This window comes from Nerophis ophidion, linkage group LG10 (genome assembly GCF_033978795.1).
Source record: "Nerophis ophidion isolate RoL-2023_Sa linkage group LG10, RoL_Noph_v1.0, whole genome shotgun sequence".
NCBI lineage: Eukaryota > Metazoa > Chordata > Actinopteri > Syngnathiformes > Syngnathidae > Nerophis > Nerophis ophidion.
Window position 1 is genome coordinate 18,664,333 of NC_084620.1, and position 27,411 is coordinate 18,691,743.

General features: G+C 40.8%; 1 protein-coding gene across 7 annotated transcripts in view; it reads right to left on the minus strand.

Annotated features, from left to right (window-relative positions):
- LOC133560314 (neurexin-2-like) overlaps positions 1-27,411 on the minus strand; it is a 1,077,892-nt gene that overhangs the window by 674,666 nt on the left and 375,815 nt on the right. For all 7 annotated transcript variants that reach the window (XM_061912740.1, XM_061912739.1, XM_061912738.1 and 4 more), the window contains one exon: positions 13,416-13,433. In XM_061912740.1, coding sequence (XP_061768724.1) covers positions 13,416-13,433 — 18 coding nt within the window. The remainder of the gene's footprint in view (positions 1-13,415; positions 13,434-27,411) is intronic.

Below are 27,411 nucleotides of genomic sequence, written 5' to 3' on the forward strand. Positions count from 1 at the left end.
AAAAAAATCCCCCAAAAAATATTACCTTACAATTTAATGGCAGCAACAAACTGCAAAAAGAGTTGGCACAGCGGCATTGTTACCACAGTGTTACATGGCCTTTCCTTTTAACAACACTCCGTAAACGTTTGGGAACTGAGGAGACCAATTTGTGAAACTTTTCATGGTGGAATTATTTCCCATTCTTGCTTAATTTACAGCTTAAGTTGTTCAACAGTCCGGGGTCTCCGTTGTTGTATTTTGCGCTTCATAATGCGCCACACATTTTCAATGGGAGACAGGTCTGGACTAAAGACCTCTTTTTACTACGAAGTAACACGTGCAGAATGTGGCTTGGCATTGTCTTGTTGAAATAAAGAGGGGCGTCCATGAAAAAAACTTTGCTCGGGTGGTAAATTATGTTACTCAAAACCTGTATGTACCTTTCAGCATTAATGGAGCCTTCACAGATGTGTAAGTTACACATGCCTTGGGCACTAATACACCCCCATACCAGCACAGAAGCTGGCTTTTGAACTTTGCGCCGATAACAATCCGGATGGTTCTTTTCCTCTTTGGTCCGGAGGCACGACGTCCACAGTTTCCATAAACAATTTGAAATCTAGACTCTTCAAACCACAGAACACTTTTCCACTTTGCATCAGTCCATCTTAGATGAACTCGGGCCCGGCAAGCCGGCTGCGTTTCTGGGTAGTGTTGAAAAAAGGCTTTCGCTTTGCATAGTAGAGTTTTTTTTAACGTAACTTGCACTTACAGATGTAGCGACAAACTGAAGTTATTTACAGCGGTTTTCTGGAGTGTTCCTGAGCCCATGTGGTGGATATTCTTTACACACTGATGTCGGTTTTTGATGCAGTACCGCCTGAGGGATCAAAGGTCACGGGCATTGCCGCTTCGTGCAGTGATTTCTCCAGATTCTCTGACTCTTTTGATGATATTACGATGGTGAAATCCCTAAATTCCTTGCAATAGCTCGTTGAGAAATGTTGTTCTTTTCGAAAATTCCCAAACAGTAGCTATGACTCAAATTTTCATCAAATTCCTCACATTTTCGTCTGCTTTTAGGGACTCTACCCAGGTTTGTGCAAGTGCATCACAACGTTAAACCGCAACCACCTGTTAGACCTCCTCCACCGGTCATTCTACCCACTAGACCTCCACCTCCGGTGTTGCGACCCACTGAGCCACAACAACCTGCTAGACCTCCTCCACCGGTGTTCTGTTCTGTTAAGCCGCAATCCCCAGCTAGACAACCTCCTCCGGTGTTCAGCCCAACTCTTGTTCCAAGTCCAAGCCTTAGTCCTTGCTCAAGTCCTAGTTCTAGTCCTGGTCCGACTACTGGTCCGACCTGTAGACCAACTCCTAGTCCGACTTGTAGACCGACTCGTAGTCCGAGTCCTGGTCCGAGTTTTAGTTCTAGTCCCAATCCTAGTCTTAGTGTTAGTCCAAGTCTATGTCTCAGTTCTTGTCCTAGTCGTAATCACATTTGTAGTCATAGTTCTAGTCGTAGTCGTAGTCTGTGTTGTAGTCTGAGTCCTAGTTTGACTCCTAGTCTTAGTCCTTGCCCAAGTCCTTGCTCAAGTCCTAGTCTGACTCCTAGTCACAGTCCTATCCGTAGTCCAAGTCATAGTCGTAGTCACAGTCCAAGTCCTAGTCGTAGTCACTGCCCAAGTCATAGTCATAGTCAGAGTTCTAGTCCTAGTCTGGATCACAGTCCAGCACCTGCTCCTCGACCGGCATCAGCACCTGCTCCTCGGCCGCCACCTTCATCATCTCCTGCATCAGTGCGCGCTTCGGCTGCAGCCCCCGCACTTTCGCCTGCTGCTGCTGGGCCCGCTCCGACGCATCCACCTCCACGTTGGCCACTGGTCTGGCCATACCCTGGGGGTCCTCCTCGCAGGACGCATTCCCCTCCACGTCAGCCACGGATGTGGCCTATACGAGGTCGCCCGCCAAGACTTATGCAGCAACGGCGTTCCATCCGCCGCCGCCACCTGACGTGTCCCCGGTGGATTCGGGGACACAGGACTTGGTGACCCTCCACCGTGTCGAGAAAGAGGGACGCTTCAAGCTGACGTCTCCAAAAAAAACATGGTAGAGGGATTTTTTCTCGCAGATTAGATTTTACTTGTAGTGATGCCGACGTCCAGGAAACCCATAATAATGTGTGTGCGTTTAGAGAAAACAACACCGCAGTGTTAGTTTTAAAATAACCACTGTTCTCTTCATCGAAGACGTCCAACACACATTTAAGAACACACATTAAGGTGAGTTGAGTTCATGAAAAGTTTTACTGCACATAACTATAACCAACTATTCCCACGCAACACTCAAGTCATTGTTTTCTTTGCTTCCTGTGTAGCTTAGCTACATTGAATTGAGAGTAACTCGTAGCTTAGCTTACTACATGTTCCAAGTAGCTTGGCAATCACTGCACAACACCTAGTGTAACTTAAGTGTGTTTACCGGAATCACCGCAAAATGTGGTACACACCTTTAGGGAACTGACAAAAATACAAAACATGTAGCAAGATTGGTTGGAAAACATAGTCACTATCAAGCAAAACCTCTTTGCAGGGGCACTAAGGGATTTAGCAAATAGTCATTGACCATTTGTCTCATGATTATAAAACTTTGAAGGTGATCCATAATACATAAAGTATGTGCGCTGACTCATTTTAATCATATATATGCTTGTACAACATGCTTAGCACCAGTGTCATCACCATGAACACAGATACAGTATCTCCTTCTCTTCATGTTCTAATAGGACCCCTAAGGCAACAATCCTGTTCTGACTGCTGCATGACCCTGACCTTGTGTTCTCCATGTTTGCAGTGATAACATTCCACCTGGGCCTCATTAATCAAAAGCAGGTATAGCAACTTGCAGCCTGCCACACTGTAATATCATACAACATTACAGCAGTAGCACAATCCATATTGATCATCCTGGTTGGTTCAAGTTCTTATTTTGAATCGCCATTAAAGAATGTTGGTGGCCATAATAAAAAAAAGAACAATTTTGAGGATTTGTAACAGCTCAGTCCTAACGACTGGGAGTTGGAAGTGTTTAAACTTTAATTAGAGGGTAAGAAAATGTGCGTGCATGTTGTTCCAAGCCGAGGCAAGTTGATTTATGGTGCTCATAACTCCTATTGGGTCGCCTATCGATCAGGCTGCCACCGACTGTGCTGCTAGAAGCTCACAGCAGTTACTGCTGATGGATACACTGGCGTGCCTTTTAAAGAAACATAGATATTACACAACGTGCCAACTTCACTGGTTTTGGGATTTGTATAATTATTCACCAAATTAGACTGTTGAAAAATAAATAGTTGACTAATGAGCAGAAAACAGAGAAAATAATTTAATACGTTTTAGGAACTCACGTCAATGTTCCACCACTCCGTCTCCAACTGTTAGCCCACACAGTCTTCAATGTCAACATATTACTTTAGATCACTTGTTGGCAGGCAATAGTATATTGATGAAAATGAAAATGTAAATTTAACCAATAGATCTAAATAGTTTATAAAAATGTATTGTGTGTATGAACGAAGAACAGTTACAATTGTATGTAGATTATAAATAAAAAATAGGTTTTGGCACTTCACACCCAAGGAGCCATAACCACGGTGAACTCTCATAGGCACTGATTTTATAGTTTAGCACCTTTCTGTGTGCATTTTTTTACATTCCACCCAAAGCCTGAATGCATATGTATAAATGTTTCTAGTAAAATATTTAAACACCACATTTAGAACATATGTTCTCAGGACTGGACTGTGCACCTTACCTCCTTTTGCACTATTTTTCTTTTCTTTCCTTCCCTTCTTATGTTTTTTATATGTGTAGACCAGGGGTCGGCAACCCGCGGCTCCGGAGCCGCATGCAACAGTCTACACCAGGGGTCGGCAACCTTTACCACTCAAAGAGCCATTTTGACCCGTTTCACGAAATAAAGAAGACGACGGGAGCCGCAACCATTCTCACTAATATCTGCTGATGGTCACCCAGATAATATTAATAAGGGCGTACTATGAAGCCATTGCCTTTTACGCCTTCTACAACATGAACAAATAGCTTGCCAGCTCAGTAACATGTTGTACGTGGTTTCCGCTGATACACGTACACGACTGCAAGGCATATATACTCAAGAGCCATACAGGTTACACTGATGGTTGTGATATAAACAACTTTAACACTCTTACTAATATGCACCACACTGTGAAGCCACACCAAACAAGAATGACAAGCACATTTCGGGAGAACATCCTCACAGTAACACAACATAACCGCAACATAACAATTACCCAGAATCCCAAGCATCCATGACTCTTCTAGGCTATATTATACACCCCCGCACCTCCAACCCCGCCCACCTCAACTGACGCATGGGGGGGAAGAGGGTGGGTGTTGGTGCTAGTTCTTTGTGAAAGAACAGGCCGCACTCAGTGATTCCCAAGGTGGAACTGTCATAGGATGCCACCTGTGCAACATATCCAGTTGTGAAATGTTCTCGCTCCTAAATATTCCAAAGTAAACTTTATTATAAGAAAAGTGAAGAGTTTGGGAACAACAGCAACTCAGCCACAAGGTGGTAGGCCACATAAACTGACAGAGAGGGGTCAGCAGATGCTGAAGCGCATAGTGCAAAGACTTTCTGCACAGTCAATTGCTACAGAGTTCCAAAATTCATGTGACCTTCCAATTAGCCCACGTACAGTACGCAGAGAGTTTCATGGAATGAGTTTCCATGACCGAGCAGCTGCATCTAAGCCATATATCACCAAGTCCAATGCAAAGTGTGGGATGCAGTGGTGTAAAGCAGGTCGCCACTTGACTCTAGACGCCTTCTCTGGCTTTTCCATCTGGCAATCTGATAGACCAGTCAGGGTTTGGAGGTTGCCAGGAGAACGCTACATTTCGGACTGCAGTGTGAAATTTGGTGGAGGAGGAATTATGGTGTGGGATTGTTTTTCAGGCTTGGCAACTTAGTTCCAGTGAAATTTTTTTTGAATGCCAAAACATTTTGGACAATTCCATGGGATGGCACTTCAAGTTCATATAGGAGTAAAGGCAGATGGCCAAATAATTTTGGCAATATGTTTATTAATAGTACAAGGCTGATTTGATCACCCTCATTTGTTTCCCTTCCCCCCCCTGTTAGCGGTATGCTCGAGGGAGGGGCTTGGACTATTTTAGGGAGGATGTTCACTCTGTCAGTGTGGGAGTAGGTAGGTAGGCTGTCTATGGAGAGCTGGGCCCTCATGGAACAACAGTTGTTTGGCTTTCCTACTAAATATGGATGTACGATCAAATCCCAAAAAAACGACGTACACAAGCATAAATTCAGATGTATTAAAATGACCGCATGCACAAATCCAAACACATTTCTTTCACTGCCACAGACGTGTGCATGGCTTGGCGCGCCCTGACCACGCCCCTTAAACATATGCAATCCATATTGTTGTGTCGGACCAGCTATTCCTCTCAGGGAATTTAAATTACTGGTCAATCCCAACTTCTTTTGATGACATGTATGCTGAGTGAGAAGGACCATCGAGACAGAATTGGAATGTTTTCAAGTTTTACCGAAGCTTCAGGAGAACAACCCAGACAAATACATTCATACAAGTTGTTCTGGCATCCCAAGGGAAAAACACACTCTTTTCACACAAACGAAAGCCCTCCTCCCCCTCCTCTCAACACCATAAGGTGAGAGAGACATGGGTGTTGTCTTCACATTCCAATGGCTTACGACACTAACCTGGGATCTGAAGACAAAGAGAGACAAGTAGAATACACAAAGGAAAAGTACTAGCTACTCTAAACATGGCTATGTAAAAAGGAAGAACTCTTAAAAATATCAGCATCCTTCAACAATATCAAAAATAGCGATGTACTTGAGCTCAGCACGGTCTGACCAATCAGTGGCCTAGTGGTTAGAGTGTCCGCCCTGAGATCGGTAGGTCGTGAGTTCAAATCCCGGCCGAGTCATACCAAAGACTATAAAAATGGGACCCATTGCCTCCCTGCTTGGCACTCAGCATTAAGGGTTGGAATTGGGGGTTAAATCACCATAAATAATTCCTGGGCGCGGCACCGCTGCTGCCCACTGCTCCCCTCACCTCCCAGGGGGTGATCAAGGGTGATGGGTCAAATGCAGAGAATAATTTCGCCACATCTAGTATGTGTGTGACAATCATTGGTACTTTAACTTTTTAACTTTAAGATAGTATCAGGTGCTAATTTTTTGTGTTTTGCAGTGAATGGCCGAATGATATGTAAAACTTAGAAGAGGTGGGTGAATGATTACTGCAACGTCAAATGTTTTTTGTAACTTACAACAAAACATGTTTATCCAGTTGCTCAAGATTCAGATTAGTTTCATGTGAACATCAGTTTTGATATATCTCAACTTTTTCCTGTGAAAAAGTACAGACTTTTGTGCTTGCGCAAGCTTAATACATAAGGACTCTGGAGTAGTGTTTTTAGTGTTTGATGTTAAATTTGATGGCAGACTTTAGCCAAGCTGTGAGCAGTATGAATAACAACTAATTTGAAACTGAAAACATATGGCAACACTTTAGTATGGGGAACATACTCACCATTAATTAGTTGCTTATTAAAGTAACAATGACTTAATTTTGAATTATTTGGACACTCGGGGAACATGTAAGGGTTAGGGTTACTTGTAAGCAATAATTCTGAGGTTATGGAGGGAAGACTCTTAGTTAATGGCTTACAAGTTGCATAATAAGGCCATGCAGAATAAGACATTAATAATCAATCAATCAATCAATGTTTACTTATATAGCCCTAAATCACTAGTGTCTCAAAGGGCTGCACAGACCACCACGACATCCTCGGTAGGCCCACATAAGGGCAAGGAAAACTCACACCCAGTCGGACATTGGTGACAATAATGACCCAGTGGGACGTCGGTGACAATGATGACTATGAGAACCTTAGAGAGGAGGAAAGCAATGGATGTTGAGCGGGTCTAACATGATACTGTGAAAGTTCAATCCACAATGGATCCAACACAGTCGCGAGAGTCCAGTCCAAAGAGGATCCAACACACAGCAGCGAGAGTCCCGTTCACAGCGGAGCCAGCAGGAAACCATCCCAAGCGGAGGCGGACCAGCAGCGCAGAGATGTCCCCAGCTGATACACAGGCGAGCAGTACATGGCCACCGGATCGGACCGGACTTAATGACTAATTAAGAGCCAATATGTAACTAATTTGTATATTATTAATCAACTAATTAATGGTGAATATGTTCCCCATACTAAAGTGTTCCAAAAATATATGCCAATTGTTGATTGTAACACAGTAATAATGATCTACTTATTTACCTGTTATGCCACATGGCGTGGGTTTGATCCTCTGCAGCATCATGCAGAAGACTGTTGTAGGCCCCGCCAACAATTTGAGCTAAAAGTGGCCATTCTCAAATTGGTTAAAAAACAAGCCTAAAAAATAATTTTGGAATGTAATTTTTCATGTAGACATCATTTATATGCCCAGAACTATGAATTAAATGCCAATGTTGTCAACATTAGAGTAGGGCTGTTTAAAACCGAGGTATGTACCGAGCCGTAATTGCGCCGTACTCTTACACCTCTATTAAGCAGCATTACAGTCTTTAGATTGATTCTTTCTTTGGCATTTCTGAGGGAATTTCTAGTCTTAATTATCATGAACATTGCTTAGTCATGCTTGCATCCGTCCCAAATCTCCTAGTCCAGGTTTCGAGGTGTGCCACACAGCGTAAATAATGCCTCAAATGGAGCAAATGAGAGGCTATTTAATTGCAGCGCTTCCCCGTTTGAGAGCTTGGACTCCTTGAGCAGTAATTATCTCAGGTAGATGTCTCATTAGCACTATCTCCTCTGCAATGGAAATGTAAGTCTTGATGCCTTTTGTTGGCTCTGTGAATCTGGCAGGCAAGATAACTGGTTGTGTTTCTCAGGATAATAGAGTGGTATTATTGCTCCGAGATGATCAAGCTGATAAAAGCAGTTCATGAATTAAGAAAATTTGGATTAACGGCGGGAGACTTCCTTCATTCCTGTGTTAGGTCAGAACGTGGCCGCTTACCAAACAGAATAACCAATTCCACAATTGTGGAAGAATGTATAACAATGGGTGTAATAATAGGTGATAGAAGGAATTGGTAATCTCATGTAAAAGATATACAACATAAAGTAGCAAGAAACAGGCCAATAATGAATAAAGCTAAACGTATTCTCGACCAAAAATCACTTAATATTCTCAAATGCTCGCTAGTGTTACCATACCTGACTTATTGTGTAGAAATATGGGGAAACAACAACAAGTATGCGCTTCATTCACTAACGGTGTTACAAAAACAATAAATTGGAATAATACATAATGTTGGAAATAGAGAATATACAAACCCTTTATTTATTGAATCACAATTATTGAAATGCAACAAGTTGGTGTATTTGCAAACAGCTAAAATGATGTACAAAGAAAACTATAACCTGCTACCCAAGAATGCACAAGAATTCTTGCATCACATCTCATAAGCTTGACAACACACTGTGTCCAATGTTTTCACAAAGATAAAAAAAGTCATATTTTTGTTTCGTTTAATAGTTAAAACAAATGAACATTATTGCAATCAGTTGATAAAACATTGTCCTTAACAATTATAAAAGCTTTTTACAAAAATCCACTACTCTGCTTGCATGTCAGCAGACTGGGGTAGATCCTGCTAAAATCCTATGTATTGAATGAATACAGAATCCTTTTAAATCGGGAAAAATATTGTTTTTGAATCGAATCCATTTTCTATCTCAGCTGCATTCGGGCAGTAGGCGGGGTACATCACAGTATATATATATATATATATATATATATATATATATATATATATATATATATATATATATGTAGGTGTGGGAAAAAATCACAAGACTACTTCATCTCCTGATGATTGAGGGAACCCCTCCTGAAACAGATCTGTAGAGATGAAGTAGTCTTGTGATTTTTTCCCACACCTACATATTGCGCTCTACCACGGTATCGAGCACTATTCTCCGGATAATCCAATCAAGACATATATATATATATATATATATATATATATATATATATATACATACATATATATATATAGCCCTGCCCTCGACCAAAATGTTCTAACCCAATGCGGCCCCCGAGTCAAAAAGTTAGGTGACCCCTGGTTTAAACAAATAGCTGGAAGCATCAAAACTCCTTTTTTGGTTTTGTTTTGTAAGGTTTGTCTAACTGTTGATACTCTGCTGGGAGAATGCTGAGAAAAACAATGTGTTCTGCTAAGTGAAACCCTCGCTTTATTTTCTAAATTGTGAATGTGCGGCTCAGCAAGTGCTCCCCCGTGGCAGGCAGGCCAATCCTGTCGCTGTGCTTGCGTGAAGGAAGACTTGCGTTAAAAAAAAAAAAAAAAAAGCAAAACGCGAGATGCTAATCGTCCGTGGAGTGAAGAACACAGCTCTGGGACGCGGAGACAGGCAGATGCACAAAAAATATGTTTACATCTCTCTCAATGTCGTTTGATGGAGTCCAAGTGGAATTGGCCTGCAGATAAAGATCTCTGCTTGCAGACTGACTGTCTCCACGTGGAAAAGGACCACATAGCCTGATAAGCTTTGCATGAGAGGATGGCCAAAATGAAGCAATATTAGCCAACAAATGACCTGCCTGAGGTAGCCATGTTTACCTGATGAGCATCAGTAGTTTGCTGGCCGTGTCATTGAAAGCTTCCTGCATTAACAACAACATTTCACATGCATGCATCTAATTTAGCAGGTACCATTTCAGGAAAAAAAAAAAAAACTATTTCTAGACCAACTTGTGAAACATTTCAAGTTGGAGCATTGAACTTATATTACCCCTCCTTTGGTCTTTTTGCTCTTGCCTCAGTTCTACATGGTTGAAATACTCCGATTTCCCTGACTTTGTAGATTATGTCGAAATCTCATTTGAAGTTGTTCTGTCTATTTCTACTGTGCAAAACTGAGGCTGTCTTTAATTTATTTGCGCTAGGAGCGACCAATCAATTAAATGGCACATCCTACACACGCACAAATAAATGGTTTGACTTTTGGATTATTTTAAGTGTCTGTAATTCTTGCAAGGGTTGCAGTTATCGATTATTTCAGTATTCATACTACTACTACTGCTGCTGTGACTGCTAATATCTATAATAATAATAAGAAGAAATGGATGGATGGATAATAATAATAAAACTAAAATGATGGTTTTATTATTCAGAAAAAAAAAATACTTTCAAGCCTTAATGCCTCAACAATCTTTCTGCCTACCATAACCCTCTTTCTAAAATAAATCCTCATCATCAACATTGGAATGGCAGTTTTACCACGTGTGCATTAATACAAATGTAAGAAAAACTTTCCGAAGTTCACCGCCACTCAGATCACTGCACCCACACACCACTGTGCGTTATCCACTTTATGTCCGCATATTTAAATGTATCCATACAGTTCAGATTTCCTCAACTTTTATAGTTAAATTAAACAATGGATCAAAGCAGCAAAATATCAATCAAAGCATTTGCTTAATCAAATTAATCTATCAACTGTCAAAGCCCCTATGTCATTAATATTACTAATTGTGTTGGCTATCTTTTGGAATCTGTGAAGAGTGATTGCAGAAATTCCATAGGAGGGGTGTCAAATGTACGGCCCGCGGGCCGGATCTGCCCGTGGGATTAGTTTGCGAAGTATAAAAATAAGCCAAATTGTTAAAAAAAAAAAAAAAAAAAAAAAAAGTGCTGTTCTAAATGTGTCCACTAGATGTCACAATAGCGATTATTTGTATCTGTGTAGTTTATGCTAAAAATGTAAAAAACAAACAGAAAAAAAACATTTGATGTTAGTGCACCAGTCGAGGAAAATAAGCAAACTACGTTAATAACATCCTGGAATTTGATTTTGATATTATTATTTTTTTATCTTGCTAGATTGAAAATGACACACCAATGAGTTGACTGATGAACAGTATCACATCATTTATTCAGAAAGTATGACTAACGAAAAATAAAGATTGGATACTATTAACATGTAAGTGTAAACAAGACCCAACAACATTTTGATTTGTACATTTTTAGAAAGTGCTTGTTATATTTTTAAACAAAGAAAACAATCTAAAGTTGTCTTCATGTTTAAGTTATCGTGTTGTGATTTTACCAGTCCGGCCCACTTGGGAGTAGATTTTTCTCCATGTGGCCCCTGAACCAAAATGAGTTTGACACCCTTCTTTATATATTGTATGCATGCAAATGTGCTGTGCCCTCACTCACTTCTTCTAATCATGACAGAGGGAGGTAACTGTGTGATCTGTGGGTTTACACTAGCTAAGCATGCCACACTTTAAGTGTAAAGTAGGCCTAAGCGCGGTAGAATTAGTTTGTGTGAGTACAACTTGAGAACATGCATGAGTTCTGAAAAGCTGAATGAAACTCCTGCAGGTTTCAATGGTTTTGCTTGTTTCATTAACTGACCACCCCAAATTACAATTACACTAATATTAACAAGAAAATAATACATACGTAGTATTCGTCCCCTCATAGTGACCGATAACCCCTTTTCTTCTCCCTCTGTTCGCATATTTTTTTTAATACAATTATTTATTCTCTGTAAAAAAATAAAAACAAACTGCCAGACCTTTTTTTTTCTGCACACAAAGCTGACTATCAAAGCTTTATAATGAAAACCTAATAAATCTGAGCAGATGCTAAATGCTTGAATTTGCAACTCATACGGACGCTTATCTATAACAGTGCTTAAGATACATAATTAGACAGGAAAGATCACAAAGTGTGTTTACTCCATGCAGCACATTGTGGTAAATCATACTAATAGAAGGCGGAGAGAAGCTAATTATGCTAAGATAAGAAACTGTGACACGTCAGCGAAAAACTGCTGCTGCAAGCGAGGAGTTTTAAACTGAGCTCATCTCATTTCCTGCCTGTTTTTGAGGGAGGCGTTGCTACGTTACATTAGTGCGGCCGTCCCATCTTCCTTGTGTGTGATTTGCACAATTGCACTATCCAAAAGACGTGTTAATAGAAAGCTAGTCTGCTGTGACGTGTCAGCATTTTTACCAAATTGGCATTTTTTAAACGAATGCTTACGTATTTCAGCTCCGATACACAAAAGACTGGGAAGTGGATTTAATTCAGAACAGTAAAGTAAGGGGCAGACTTTTGAGGCTGCCTTCACACTTTCGGTACTCTGGACCAAAAATAAAGAAGTCATTAGGGGACGACATGGCTTGGGTGGTAGAGCGGCAGTGCCAGCAACTTGAGAGTTGCAGGTTCGGTCCCACCTTCGGCCATTTTAGTCACGTCCGTTGTGTCCTTGAGCAAGACACTCAACCCTTGCTCCTGATGGGTCGTGGTTAGCGCCTTGCATGGCAGCTCCCACCATCAGTGTGTGAATGTGTGTGTGAATGGGTGAAAGAGGAAATAGTGTAAAAGCGCTTTGAGAACCTTGAAGGTAAAAAAGTGCTATACACGTATAATCCATTTCCCATCTCCTCGGTGCATTGTGCGTACCGTTTAAACAGCTTTTTTGACATATCACGTGATGTTACTCAATTATTCCAAACCAAAATGTCGTTTACTGGGTTCAATATGTAATTTTTATTTTTATTTTGCTATGTTCCCCAGCTTAAATTTAAACAAAACAAAAAAAAGCTTGTAAAATTATGCACACACGCACACAGAGTGTACAGCAAAGAGGCGCATATTTGTCACATATGCATGATTTTTCTGGTGTCATTTTAACAGTATTTGATCAATGAAGTGTTCATATTTGAACGGCACCAGAGTTAAAATGATCACGTTCACACTTGATTAACTGTAGAGTTGAGCAAATTGCAGCAGAGTTCTTTTTAACTAAACCAAACATGATTAATTAATCCGCAGAGAAAACAGCTACTAAATAAAAGGCCTGCACACTCTGCAGCATAACAACCTCATAGAAATATAATTATAACAATGAAACATATAATAGTGCCCAGGGTTTGCCGCTATGTCACAAATAAACACTTATAATTTGCATTTACATTGGAAAGCCATGCAGCTCCAGGCTTAAGAATGTTGGAGGGATTTTATGTACACCAAAAAAAAGTCTTAAACTAAGCCCCAGTTAACGTATGGATTCACCAATTTGGAAAAAAAAAAAAGATCATTCTGGAAATGTCAGACAGAAAAGGCAAAAAGGCCTAAGGCCAATATAACTTTGGTGTACCTCTCCCGAGTGATGCTCAGGTGGCAACACTAATGAAGCCAATCAGTCATCAGGTGAATGTACATAAAAAGAACAGGCCAAAGGTGGCAGAAATAGGGGAAATAAATACATAAAATGTCTTACCGCTCTGAGATGAGTCACCTGAAGAGAGGAGAGACAAAAAGAGAGATAAGTATGTCTGTTCAGAAAATTTTTTTAAGAAATTAGATGCGATGGCACTGGGAGGTGAATTTATCCCGCACAGGAAATCACTCAATTAGGAGGCAAAATTAAACTTATGAATGCGGCATTCATAAGGAGTTCCACAAATGAATGCTGTTCAAATTCTAACTCCAATCCAAAGCTCATTGAAATAAGGTGTTTGGAATTGTGTGGTGTTTTACCACTAAATCAGACATATACCCCACACCCCCAACCTAAAAACATCGATTTTCAAACTGGTATGCGGGCTCCATCTTGTGGTACGGCAATACAGCAATCATGAGTAAAGTACATTGTTTTATTGTTCTGGTTAATGTTCAAACCATGTGTAAGGTCCCAGAAGCCAACAATATTAAATACATTTGTTCAATAAAATTTAACACTTAGACCTGCTCCTTCTGTATTTCAATGTTGGATATTATGGTGGTACTTGGAGACACAAGTTTTTTTTGATGTCACAAATAAGACCTTCCATCCATCCATTTCCTACCGCTTATTCCCTTTTGGGGTCGCGGGGGGCGAAGACGCTCGCCATTTCATGCACGAGTGCTTTGGTTTTGGAAATAAGACCTAAGCACAGCCAAACACTGCACCAACAACCAGTTTATGTAAATAATAAGTATGTCCCGATTGACATTTTTGGCCTCAGATCCAATCTGATTTCCAGTCCCAATCCAATATTTTGAAAAAACATTATAGAATTGAAAATGTTTTATAGCAAGTAACTAAAGTAAACACAATAACATTTTACAAGGCTTTTCGCATTGAAATTAGAGTAGTAGTAGTAGTAACATATTAAATATGTGATATTGAAAGCTACACACAGTTTTTATGTAGTTTATTTATTGCTCTTCGGTCAATGGTTAACAAAACAAACAAACAGTTGTACATTCAAAGATTGAACATGAAAATGTTGCAGACCGAAAGGGTTTAGGCTGAAGTTGAACACGTATTGCGCCTAACCCTATAAACAATGTCAAGTACAAAATAAACTTCCGAAAACTATGAAATGTCCTTTGCACAACATATTATGAATACACATTATAGACAACATGAACGTAGTTCAATTATATACACAGTAAAGGCATGTGAAATATCCTTGCACACGTACTAAACTTTTGCACCAATTATATACTACGTATACAAACAATTATACTTCCATTATTATTTATGTCCCACGTTTAGTTTTTAATTAACATTAATCATAGTATTAACTATAATGTTGATTCAAGAGTGATATATTATTTTCAAGACATTGGCCTTAAAGTGTTTTTTAGATGTGTGAATGGTACTGGAACATTTTCGGAATCATCCAAGCTGTTCCACAGTTGAACTTCCCTAACAGAAACACATCTACTTTTTAAGCTCGTTCTTATTTTTGCTGTCTGAAAGAAAGCTGAACCTCTGAGGTCAAAGGGATTCTCTCTGGGTTTGAACCTCACCTGTAGACACCCAGGCAGCATGTGGTTATGAGCTTTGTAAGTCACAATAGTAGTATTGAGGTCAACAAGATCGTGCAGTTTTAACGTTTTTAATTTAACGAACAGATCATTGGTATTGGTCATGATAATTCGCATAATTAACAATTCTAATCGCTTTCTTTTAAAGTAAGAATATAGAGTTGATGTTTGATTTGTGATTGTTACCCCAGATTTTAACACAATAATTAAGATATGGGAGTATGAAATAATTATATAACATGTTAAGAGCCTTTTCATTTGGAGTTTTTAATTGTATGTAACACAGCAATAGTTTTTGCCATCTTTGTCTTAAGTATATTTATGTACAGTTTCCAATTTAATTTATCATCTATACAGATTCCCAAAAATGTCATTGAATACACCCTTTCTATATCCATATTGTCAATTCTTATATGACACTGTATGTTATTTTTCCTATTTCCAAAAATTATATATTTTGTTTTATTTAGGTTGATTGATAGTTTATTGGCATCAAACCACTGCTTTAGTAATTGGCTTTCAATTTCTACAGTCTCTAGGAGTTGGTCAAGGTCTTGCCCAGAACAGTACAGACTTGTATCATCAGCAAAAAGAATACAGATTAATTTTTTCAAAGATTTTACAAATATCATTAATATAGAGTAAAAACAATTTTGGTCCCAGTACAGAACCTTGGGGTACTCCATGTGTTACAATCTTTTTATCTGAATCCACATTGTTCATATGCACATACTGCTCTATGCCACCAAGATACCTTTTCAACCAATCATGAGCAAGATCTCTGACACCATACTTCTGCATTTCGTTTAAAAGTAATGTGTGATCGATGGTGCCAAAGGCCTTGCTCAGGTCAATAAAAACACAAACAGCAAACTCCCTCTTATCAATTGCAGAGGTTACCTCCTCAACTAGTTCCATCACTGCCATGGAAGTGGACCTATTAGATCGGAAACCGTATCGGTGTTCACTTAACAAGTGATGCTTATCAATAAAACAAAAACATTTTCAAGGACTTTTGAAAATTGTGAGAGTAAAGAAATAGGCCTATAGTTGGTGAACTGCTGCTTATCTCCACTTTTGAAGATGGGAATGACTTTTGCCGTTTTAATTTTCTTTGGGAAGACACCTTTTATAAAAGAAATATTGCAAATATAAGTCAAGGGAACAGCTATAAAATCAACAATGTCTTTGATCAGAGAAAAGTCCTAGTCACAGCAGTCTGTTGACTTCTTGTTTTTCTGATAATTTACAATTTTTGTGATTTCACTTTCATGTACGGGGGAAATAAAAAACTATTTTAAATTGTTTTGAATGGTTTGTTCATTAAATTTTGAACTGTTTTCAGGCTGTACAATTTAATTTGCTAAATTAAGTCCAACATTTAAAAAAAAGGTTTTAAAAGCATCCGTTATTTCTTTAGGGTCATTTATAGTTTGATTATTTTCTATAAAATAGCTAGGATGTTCTTTATGTGTCATGTTTTTTTTTAATGATACCATTAAAACTTCCCACGTACCCTGGATGCTATTTTTATGTTGTTCTAATAGGTTACAGTAATATGTTTGTTTGCTGTGCTTTATTATTTGTGTTAACTTATTTTTGTACATTTTATATTTGTGTTCAGTTTCTTTGGTTCTGTACTTTAAATGTTTTCTGTAAAGATAATTTTTCTTTTTGCAAGACTTCAATATTCCTCTTGTGATCCACGGTTTGTCCTTAACGGTGCTGTCTTTAATGACATGTTTTTTTTTGTTTTTTGTTTTTTTAAATTGGACAGTGCTTATCGTACAGTTTTATGAAAATATTAGGAAAAGTTTCATACGCCTCATCCGGGTCTGTGGAGGTATAAACCTCCCCCCAGTCTTGAGCACATAACTCAGACTTGAAAGCTGCCATAGTTTCGTGTGTTTGATGTCTAACAAATCTATATTGAACTGCTTTTTTGTTCTTTCTCTTATCAAATAAATTGTGGAAAATGTTGAGTACAGGTAGATGTTTACTTACGTAATTGAGTAGTAGTCCTGCTGTTATTTGATTCTCATGTTGATTGGTGAAAATGTTATCGATCAGTGTGGCAAAGTATACTGTTATACGGGTTGGTTTTGTTATAAGGGGAAATAAATCATTACTGTACAATCCTGTTATAAAATCTGTTGTTTTGGTACTGTCCATGGGTTCAGAAGATTAATAATAAAATCATCGCACACAATAGGGATTTTGTTTGACTTACTAAACAAAATATCAAATTTTTCATTGAATGTGTCTCGACATGGGCTTCACGGTGGCAGGGGGGTTGGTGCGTCTGCCTCACAATACGAAGGTCCTGAGTAGTCTGGGGTTCAATCCCGGGCTCGGGATCTTTCTGTGTGAAGTTTGCATGTCCTCCCCGTGAATGTGTGGGTTCCCTCCGGGTACTCCGGCTTCCTCCCACTTCCAAAGACATGCACCTGCGGATAGGTTGATTGGCAACACTAAATTGGCCCTAGTGTGTGAATGTGAGTGTGAATGTTGTCTGTCCATCTGTGTTGGCCCTGCGATGAAGAGGGACTTTTCCAGGGTGTATACCGCCTTCCGCCCGATTGTTGCTGAGATAGGCACCAGTGCCCCCCGTAACCCCAAAGGGAATAAGTGGTAGAAATGGATGGATGGATGGTGTCTAGACATGATCCAGGTGTTCTACTTGGATTTTTACAGTTATACATTCAAAGACTCCAGGTATAGCAGTTGATTTGCTGTCAATCTTCCAACATTTTAAATCTTGTTTTACAAAAAGTGCTACTCCTCCCCCCCTTTTTCCAACTCTTTTTCTAAATCAAATAAAGTAACCAGTGCACAATAGCGCAACAAAAACAAAAAAAATTACAATTAGCTCCCATTTAAATAATTTAGCTGTTGCCCTCAAAACCTTCCTGTATCCAGAAACGTACTTCCTTACTTTGTAAACAAAAACAAAAATGACAAAAACAATATGCAGTAATAATCTAAACAAGAAAAAGAAAATATACCTAATAACTTAAGTATTGTTTGTATACTGATACTAGTGTTGTCCAGATACCAATATTTTGGAACCGGTACTAAAATTATTTAAATACTTTTCAGTACATTTCAGAAGCGGTATGGTACTGAAAATGATTCATTGGTATAGCGGTACTATACTAATACTTACAACGCTAACTGATACTATACTCGGGACGGATAGTATTGATATCTAGATCGATCACCCCTACTTTATATTGAAGCTTTAGCAGTTAGCTTCTTCAGTCGTTCTGCTCAGTGTGTATGTCGGTGTAGTATGCTTAACCATTCCTTTTCCTCCTGTCCTCCAGTGATAATGTTGCAGCGCAGAAACGTACCTCTTTACCAGCCATGGTGGTGAGAATTAGTATCTTAGAAGTCGTTTTTGCACTGAGGTTAGACATATTTGTTGGGGCTTGCTCTGAAATTCAAGCCGATGTTTTGACAAGACGCGCACACACATGCACTTTCTGTGTGTGTGTAACAAAAAAATCTGGAAATGGACCGTATTTTCCGCACTATAAGCCACTGTTTTTATCCCGAGCTTTAAACCCTGCGGTTTATACAAAGTTGCGGCTAATATATGGATGTTTTGCTAACGGCGAAAAAACTGAAAGGATTAAGACAAAAAAATCAAACTAAAACGATCTACTTTAAGAAACTTTTCAAACCCAAAGTGTAAAAACAAAGACGACTTCAGTGGTTTCAGCTCAGACGAAGAGGCTGACTAAAGATATCAATGACTTTTCTGTTTTTTTTTAATCAGCTGTTTTACTGCCTTGTTGGAAGCCCCGTTTGGAAACAATTAAGGCATGTAAATAAACATTTACAAAATAATTACATGTAAATATGTCATTTCGCTATGCACCAGTAATTAACTGCAGCTTATAGTCTGGTGCGGCTAATATATGTAAAAAAAAAAAAAAAATCCTCAAAAATTTAGTCGGTGAGGCTTATATACCAGGGTGGTTTGTAATCCGGAAAATACACTTATTGTGTCGCAATGAGCTAGCATCAATTTTGAAGGAATCTTTAATGCTAGTACAATATTTAGCCATGTAAAGATTGGGACACAGCTGCGGTTGAGCTCGGCAGCTCGTTAGCCAATCAGTTAAAAAAAAAAAAAACTAATTGCATTGTGCCTTTTAAATTGGATCTGTGCTATGGGGTCAAAGGTGTGGTCAATTAAAATCTAAGTTAACTTTTCACTTTTTTTTGTGTTTGTGGTAGACCTGGGCGATATATCGATATACGCGATATATCGCGGGTTTGTCTCTGTGCGATATAGAAAACGACTATATCGTAATATTCGAGTATACGTTATCACGCAGTTGTTTTTAGCTGCGGGCATTATACTACAGGCTCTTCCCACTTCTTCTTGTGTCTCCTTCTCACAGTGTAAGCGCAGGTTCCTACATTCGTCACACACTGTCACGTCATACGTCACATACGTATACGCCCTCGCCCAGCAGAGAAGTAGCAGACTGGCTAACGTTAGCTGTGATGCTAGCGGAGTGTTGCGAAGGTGTGAAAGAAGGTGTGAATCTGGTAACAAATGAAGAAATAATTAATTCCCAAGAAAAACAGCACAGGGTCCATCGTCTGGCGGTGTTTCGGCTTCAAGTGGAAATATGTCGAATAGACAACTTCCATCCATCCATCCATTTCCTACCGCTTATTCCCTTTCGGGGTCGCGGGGGGCGCTGGCGCCTATCTCAGCTACAATCGGGCGGAAGGCAGGGTACACCCTGGACAAGTCGCCACCTCATCGCAGGGCCAACACAGATAGACAGACAACATTCACACTCACATTCACACACTAGGGGCCAATTTAGTGTTGCCAATCAACCTATCCCCAGGTGCATGTCTTTGGAAGTGGGAGGAAGCCGGAGTACCCGGAGGGAACCCACGCATTCACGGGGAGAACATGCAAACTCCACACAGAAAGATCCCGAGCCTGGATTTGAACCCAGGACTGCAGGAACTTCGTATTGTGAGGCAGATGCACTAACCCCTCTGCCACCGTGAAGCCCATAGACAACTTTAATTTGTCAAATGTGAGGCACAAGCGTTGCTACCAAAAGTAGCATTACTGCTAATATGTAGCATCATTTGAAAAGTCACCTGCTAATAACTTTAATAAATACAGTTTTGGTAAATTGACTTAGTTGTGATTTCCTTCTCTGCATGAACGTTTCAAATGATTATGTATTAATGCTGTATGAACAAAAATGCTTTAATGTAGACACATAGAATCATCATCCTGCTGCGAATATATGTATCAAGTGTTCATTCAAGGCTAAGGCAAAATACCGAGATATCAATCAATCAATCAATGTTTACTTATATAGCCCTAAATCACTAGTGTCTCAAAGGGCTGCACAAACCACCACGACATCCTCGGTAGGCCCACATAAGGGCAAGGAAAACTCACACCCAGTGGGACATTGGTGACAATGATGACTATGAGAACCTTAGAGAGGAGGAAAGCAATGGATGTCGAGCGGATCTAACATGATACTGTGAAAGTTCAATCCACAATGGATACAACACAGTCGCGAGAGTCCAGTCCAAAGAGGATCCAAGACACAGCAGCGAGAGTCCCGTTCACAGCGGAGCCAGCAGGAAACCATCCCAAGCGTAGGCGGACCAGCAGCGCAGAGATGTCCCCAGCCGATACACAGGCAAGCAGTACATGGCCACCGGATCGGACCGGACCCCCTCCACACGGGAGAGTGGGACATAGAAGAAAAAGAAAAGAAACGGCAGATCAACTGGTCTAAAAAGGGAGTCTATTTAAAGGCTAGAGTATACAAATGAGTTTTAAGGTGAGACTTAAATGCTTCTACTGAGGTGGCATCGCGAACTGTTACCGGGAGGGTATTCCAGAGTACTGGAGCCCGAACGGAAAATGCTCTATAGCCCGCAGACTTTTTTTGGGCTTTGGGAATCACTAATAAGCCGGAATCCTTTGAACGCAGATTTCTTGCCGGGACATATGGTACAATACAATCGGCAAGATAAGATGGAGCTAGACCGTGTAGTATTTTATACGTAAGTAGTAAAACCTTAAAGTCACATCTTAAGTGCACAGGAAGCCAGTGCAGGTGAGCCAGTACAGGCGTAATGTGATCAAACTTTCTTGTTCTTGTCAAAAGTCTAGCAGCCGCATTTTGTACCAACTGTAATCTTTTAATGCTAGACATGGGGAGACCCGAAAATAATACGTTACAGTAGTCGAGGCGAGACGTAACAAACGCATGGATAATGATCTCAGCGTCTTTAGTGGACAGAATGGAGCGAATTTTAGCGATGTTACGGAGATGAAAGAAGGCCGTTTTAGTAACGCTTTTAATGTGTGCCTCAAAGGAGAGAGTTGGGTCGAAGATAATACCCAGATTCTTTACCGTGTCGCCTTGTTTAATTGTTTGGTTGTCAAATGTTAGAGTTGTATTATTAAATAGAGTTCGGTGTCTAGCAGGACCGATAATCAGCATTTCCGTTTTTTTGGCGTTGAGTTGCAAAAAGTTAGCGGACATCCATTGTTTAATTTCATTAAGACACGCCTCCAGCTGACTACAATCCGGCGTGTTGGTCAGCTTTAGGGGCATGTAGAGTTGGGTGTCATCAGCATAACAGTGAAAGCTAACACCGTATTTGCGTATGATGTCACCTAGCGGCAGCATGTAGATGCTGAAGAGTGCAGGGCCAAGGACCGAACCCTGGGGAACTCCACACGTTACCTTAACGTAGTCCGAGGTCACATTGTTATGGGAGACACACTGCATCCTATCAGTAAGATAAGAGTTAAACCAAGACAGGGCTAAGTCTGACATACCAATTCGTGTTTTGATACGTTCTAATAAAATATTATGATCGACGGTATCGAAAGCAGCGCTAAGATCTAAAAATATGGTGATATTAAAAAAAAGGCCATATCGCCCAGCCCTAGTTTGTTGTATGTTCCCTTTGGTACAACAGGTAAGCAACTTATAGTGCCATTATTGATTGATTGATTGATTGATTGATACTTTTATTAGTAGATTGCACAGTATAGTACATATTCTGTACAATTGACCACTAAATGGTAACACGAATATGTTTTTCAAATTGTTTAAGTCTGGGTCCATATGTGGAGCATATGTGATATCCTGTGCAGGTAACTATTCGTTCCAGGTCCAAAATGTGTGATGGACCTTAAATAGCCACAGAGGTGGAAGACGGCTCATGGCAGAAGCAAGGAATCAATGTGTCTCCACGTTTCCAAGGCCTAGTTTCTTACTAGGCTGGACTTTGAAAATGACACGTCTAGCTTCAGAGTGTTATCGCCCGCCGTTTACCGTGGGAATAGTGACCAACGCGCAGGGAGTGTCTGCCGTGTAGTGAAACAAGACAGAGAAGGAAGGGGTCATCGTAGATCATCTATCCCGCCTCTGCCCGTCTCCCAGGTTGCAGGCAGCGCAACAGGAGGGACATAAAGTGCTACTTTGCAGAACTGTGTCATACCTTTTAAAACCAAAGTATGCGAGGAGGCATGAATGCACAGGCAATTAGGGTCCCTCGATTTTGACGGTGGAATGCAATGATAGGTGTTTATAGCTGTCAATCACAGACAGCTCAGCTTTTTGAAGCGATTGTGTGTAGTCGATCGACTGCAAACCCAGGTTGCCGGTGTGAGAGGCCAGGGTGCCAAATAATCATCCATTTTCTACCGCTTATTCCCTTTCGGGGTCGCGGGGGGCGATGGCGCCTATCTCAGCTACAATCGGGCAGAAGGCGGGGTACACCCTGGACAAGTCGCCACCTCATCGCAGGGCCAACACAGATAGACAGACAACATTCACACTCACATTCACACACTAGGGCCAATTTAGTGTTGCCAATCAACCTATCCCTCAATCAAAGTTTATTTATATAGCCCTAAATCACAAGTTTTTTAAAGGGTTGTACAAGCCACAACGACATCCTTGGCTCAGATCCCACATCAGGGCATGAAAATGTGGAGACAAGTCAGCAGCGCAACTGATGCACAGATGAGTAGTTCATCTGTGGTTAACTAATAACCTCTCCATGCAGGAACGGAGGGCAGAGCAGGAAAGAGATGACAGATCAACTGGTCTAAAAGGGGGGTCTATTTGAAGGCTAGTGTATACAAATGAGTTTTAAGATGAGACTTCAATGCTTCTACTGAGGTAGCATATCTAACTGTTATTGGTAGGGCATTCCAGAGTACTGGATCCCAAATAGAAAACGCTCTAAAGTCTGCAGACTTTTTGGGGCTCTGGGAATCACTAATTTAAACGCAGATTTTTTGCGGGGACATATGATACAATACAATCAGCAAGATTGTATTGTATCATTGGATCGGTCCGCAGCAGAGTGTGAAGCGACTGGGATGAGAATCAGCACCTCCAAGTCCGAGTCAATGGTTCTGGCCCGGGAAAGGGTGGAGTGCCATCTCCAGGTTGGGGAGGAGATCTTGCCCCAAGTGGGGGAATTCAAGTACCTCAGACTCTTGTTCACGAGTGAGAGAAGAGTGGATCGTGAGATCAACAGGCGCATCGGTGTGGCGTATTCAGTAATGCGGATGCTGTATCGATCAGTTGTGGTGAAAAAGGAGCTGACCTATGGTCATGAGCTTTGGGTTATGACCGAAAGGACAAGATCACGCGTACAAGCAGCCAAAATGAGTTTCCTCCGCTGGGTGGCAGGTCTCTCCCTTAGACATAGGGTGAGAAGCTCTGCCACCCGGGAGGAGTTCAAAGTAAAGCCACTGCTCCTCCACATCGAGAGGAGCCAGATGAGGTGGTTCGGGCATCTGCTCAGGATGCCACCCGAACGCCTCCCTAGGGAGGTGTTTATGGTACGTACGACCGGCAGGAGGCCATGGGAAAGACCCAGGACATGTTGAGAAGACTATGTCTCCTGGCTGACCTCGGAATGCTTCGGGATCCCCCGGGAGGAGCTGGACGAAGTGGCTGGGGAGAGGGAAGTCTGGGCTTCCCTGCTTAGGCTGCTGCCCCCGCGACCCGACCTCGGATAAGCGGAAGAAAATGGATGGATGGATGGACGGACAATCAGCATGATAGGATGGAGCAAGACCGTTTAGTATTTTAGACGTAAGTAGTAAAACCCAAAAGTCACATCTTAAGTGCACAGGAAGCCAGTGCAGGTGAGCCAGTATAGGCGTAATATGATCAAACTTTCTTGTTCTTGTCAAAAGTCTGGCAGCTACATTTTGTACCGGCTGTAATCTTTTAATGCTAGACATAGGGAGACCTGAAAATAATACGTTACAGTAATAACTACTGAGCATAAATTACGGGGCAATGTTCTAGATTGCCAGCACTATTCTTGAAGTTGACAGAACTCGAGCATCTGCCATTGCGAAGGCGATTCATGAAAAAAAAAAAATAAATAAATGGTTGATATTTTTCTTCCCCCCATCCCACCCTCGCTTAGGTTAATGCGGCCCTGAACATATAGCAGACATTTTAGATGTGTTATTATGACCTTTTTTACATTATCATCTTGGTGAGCTGATGATACCAAAATATCAAATAACTGGAACAATTTATATTTACATTGGTTTATTGAGTTTAGGTTTAAAACATGTTCTGTGTCCTTGTGGTTCGAGTGTCCGCCCTGAGATTGGTAGGTCGTGAGTTCAAACCCCGGCTGAGTCATACCAAAGACTATAAAAATGGGACCCATTACCTCCCTGCTTGGCACTCAGCTTCAAGGATTGGAGGTTAAATCACTAAAGTGATTCCCGAGCGCAGCCACCGCTGCTGCTCAGTCCTCCCCTCACCTCCCAGGGGGTGGAACACAGGCATGGGTCAAATGCAGAGGATAATTTCACCACACCTAGTGTGTGTGTGTGACTAACAGTGGTACTTTAAGCTTAAACATCTGGATACATTTGCTGGGGTTATGAGTGTGTTATTATTTTTATTTTTGTTTTTGTCCATCCATCCATCCATTTCCTACCGCTTATTCCCTTTTTTTGGGGTCGTGGGGGGCGCTGGAGCTTATCTCAGCTACAATCGGGCGGAAGGCGGTGTACACCCTGGACAAGTCGCCACCTCATCACAGGGCCAACACTGATAGACAGACAACATTCACACTCACATTCACACACTAGGGCCAATTTAGTGTTGCCAATCAACCTATCCCCAGGTGCATGTTTTTGGAAGTTTGAGGAAGCCGGAGGGAACCCACGCAGTCACGGGGAGAACATGCAAACTCTGGGATTGAACCCAGGACTGCAAGACTTTCGTATTGTGAGGCAGACGCATTAACCCCTCTGCCACCGTGAAACCCATTGTTATTGTTATATGTGTTATTTTATATGTATTATTATTGTTATTTTAAACATTAATATTGTTATTGTATACATATTTGAAGTGATTTAATTCTTAATGACTTGGTGTAGCACAGCTTTTTATTCAACCATAATTATTGATTGGTATTCCAACATTTATTTTTTTTTTGCTACCGTCCTTGCAAGAGGAGGTTGGAGGAGCCTCTGTTGCCAGGTAACAGACACAGCTGAATGGCTGCCTTGCTCCAGAGAGTGCGTTGTCCCGCCGAGCATCTGCCCCGCTGAGCTTGAGTGACTATTCAGACAAAATGGGACGTGTCATGTCGACTGTCAGCGCGCCTTTCGTAGATTGAGTGCAATCCGAAACAGGAAGGGCGTAGTTTAAAAGCCAAGCGAATAGTCAAAGTGGTTGTGAGGAGGTAAACTGATGCAGTTCATGTTTATATGGCCATACACGACAAGAGCTGCTGGATAACAGCATTGAGGTGTAAGTCCTGCTGTGGACTGCAGACAAAAAATTGGTAATGGGAAGAATCCCTGTAAAGATGTCCAAGGTTGTAGTAGCCAAATTGCTCTGCAGGGCGCCAGATTTCTCGGTCTATGATGTCAATACAATAGGAGTAGTTCATCAAAATGGCTCACATAGTCGTGAATAAAGCAATAAATAATAAAACAATGTAAACGGTGACAAGGTTGGGGTCTGGGCTCAATTAATCCTGTTTTGGCCTGTGTGCTTTGAATTTTGGCCCCCAGTGTGAATGAGTCTGACACCCCTGTATTAAAAGAAATGACCACTCTGCTGTGTAAGGATATGCTTGTCAAAGATCTTCTACATGACAGGCACGCTGTGCTGTTTATGGCTTTATCTCCATCCGTCCTGTTGACCTTGAAGACGCCCCTCTGTGATAGTAAACCTCTTGGTCTTTGAACTCTTACTGTTTGACCAGAGTTAAAACATTTTTTTTTTTTAAACCCCTGAAAAGCCCATCCCCCTTCTCTTTTAGCCCATCCCAGCCCTTTCTCCTGGACTTCGGTCCTCTTGCTAATCCCCTGGACTGAATGCTGAGGCTGCAGCCCAGTAATTCACCAAATCCCCTTCTGCTGCTCTTTGCTCATACCTCTCCTCTGATACCAAGAGCTCCTGGACACGACACACAATCATCCCTACATGGACCTTGTCTATGGAAGAATTGAATCAAATGAATAGAATCCATCTTACGCCTACCTTCTGCCTCTTTTTTTCCTGGACTAAATTACACTTTTCTCACTTAAAAACATCCATAATTTCATAAAATGTGTTGCTTTCCTCCTACATAACACCAAAGTGTTTTGCAATTAGCAGCTGCGGCCAATGTATAATTTGGGCCCGAGTGTGCCTGTCAAACAGGAAAAGGCTAAATACTGGATGAGACCAAAAATGTGTTTTTCTCATACAATGAAAGCGAGATTGCATAGAAAGACAAATAACGGGCAAAAAAGGGCGCACTGAGTGTAGGTATTACACTGTCAAACATGTCATGTGTTTATGTCTCTGAGAACAAGAGCATGAAAAGGGAGGGAGGCAATATGCATTATTGCAGTTTAATAATTTTGATAAACAAATGGACATGGGAGGCAGAATTTGTATAGTGTTTACATGTTTGCTGAATTTAGTTTGAAAATCAATGGTTTAAATAAGTGGCCATTTGGACATAAAACTTCCAAGATGTCTAATCAGTGGAGAAAATATATTTATTTCATTCCCTTCCGTCTTCTTTTAAAATGTCTGACCATTGTGCAGAAAACGTATAATCTGCAGTCAGTCAAATGGCCAAGTACATTGAAAGACATAACCGCACAATGTGTCACCTTTAAAGGCCTACTGAAATTAGATTTTCTTATACAAACGGGGATAGCAGGTCCATTCTATGTGTCATACTTGATAATTTCGCGATATTGCCATATTTTTTTCTGAAAGGATTTAGTAGAGAACAATTCCAACAATTCCCAATGCTATCGCGTTTTTTTTTTTCTACTCCGTCGTTATCAATATCCTCAAACACAAATATTTCATCCTTGCTCAAATTAATGGGGAAGTTTTCGTTTTCTCGGTCCGAATTACTGCTTTTGTTGGAGGCTT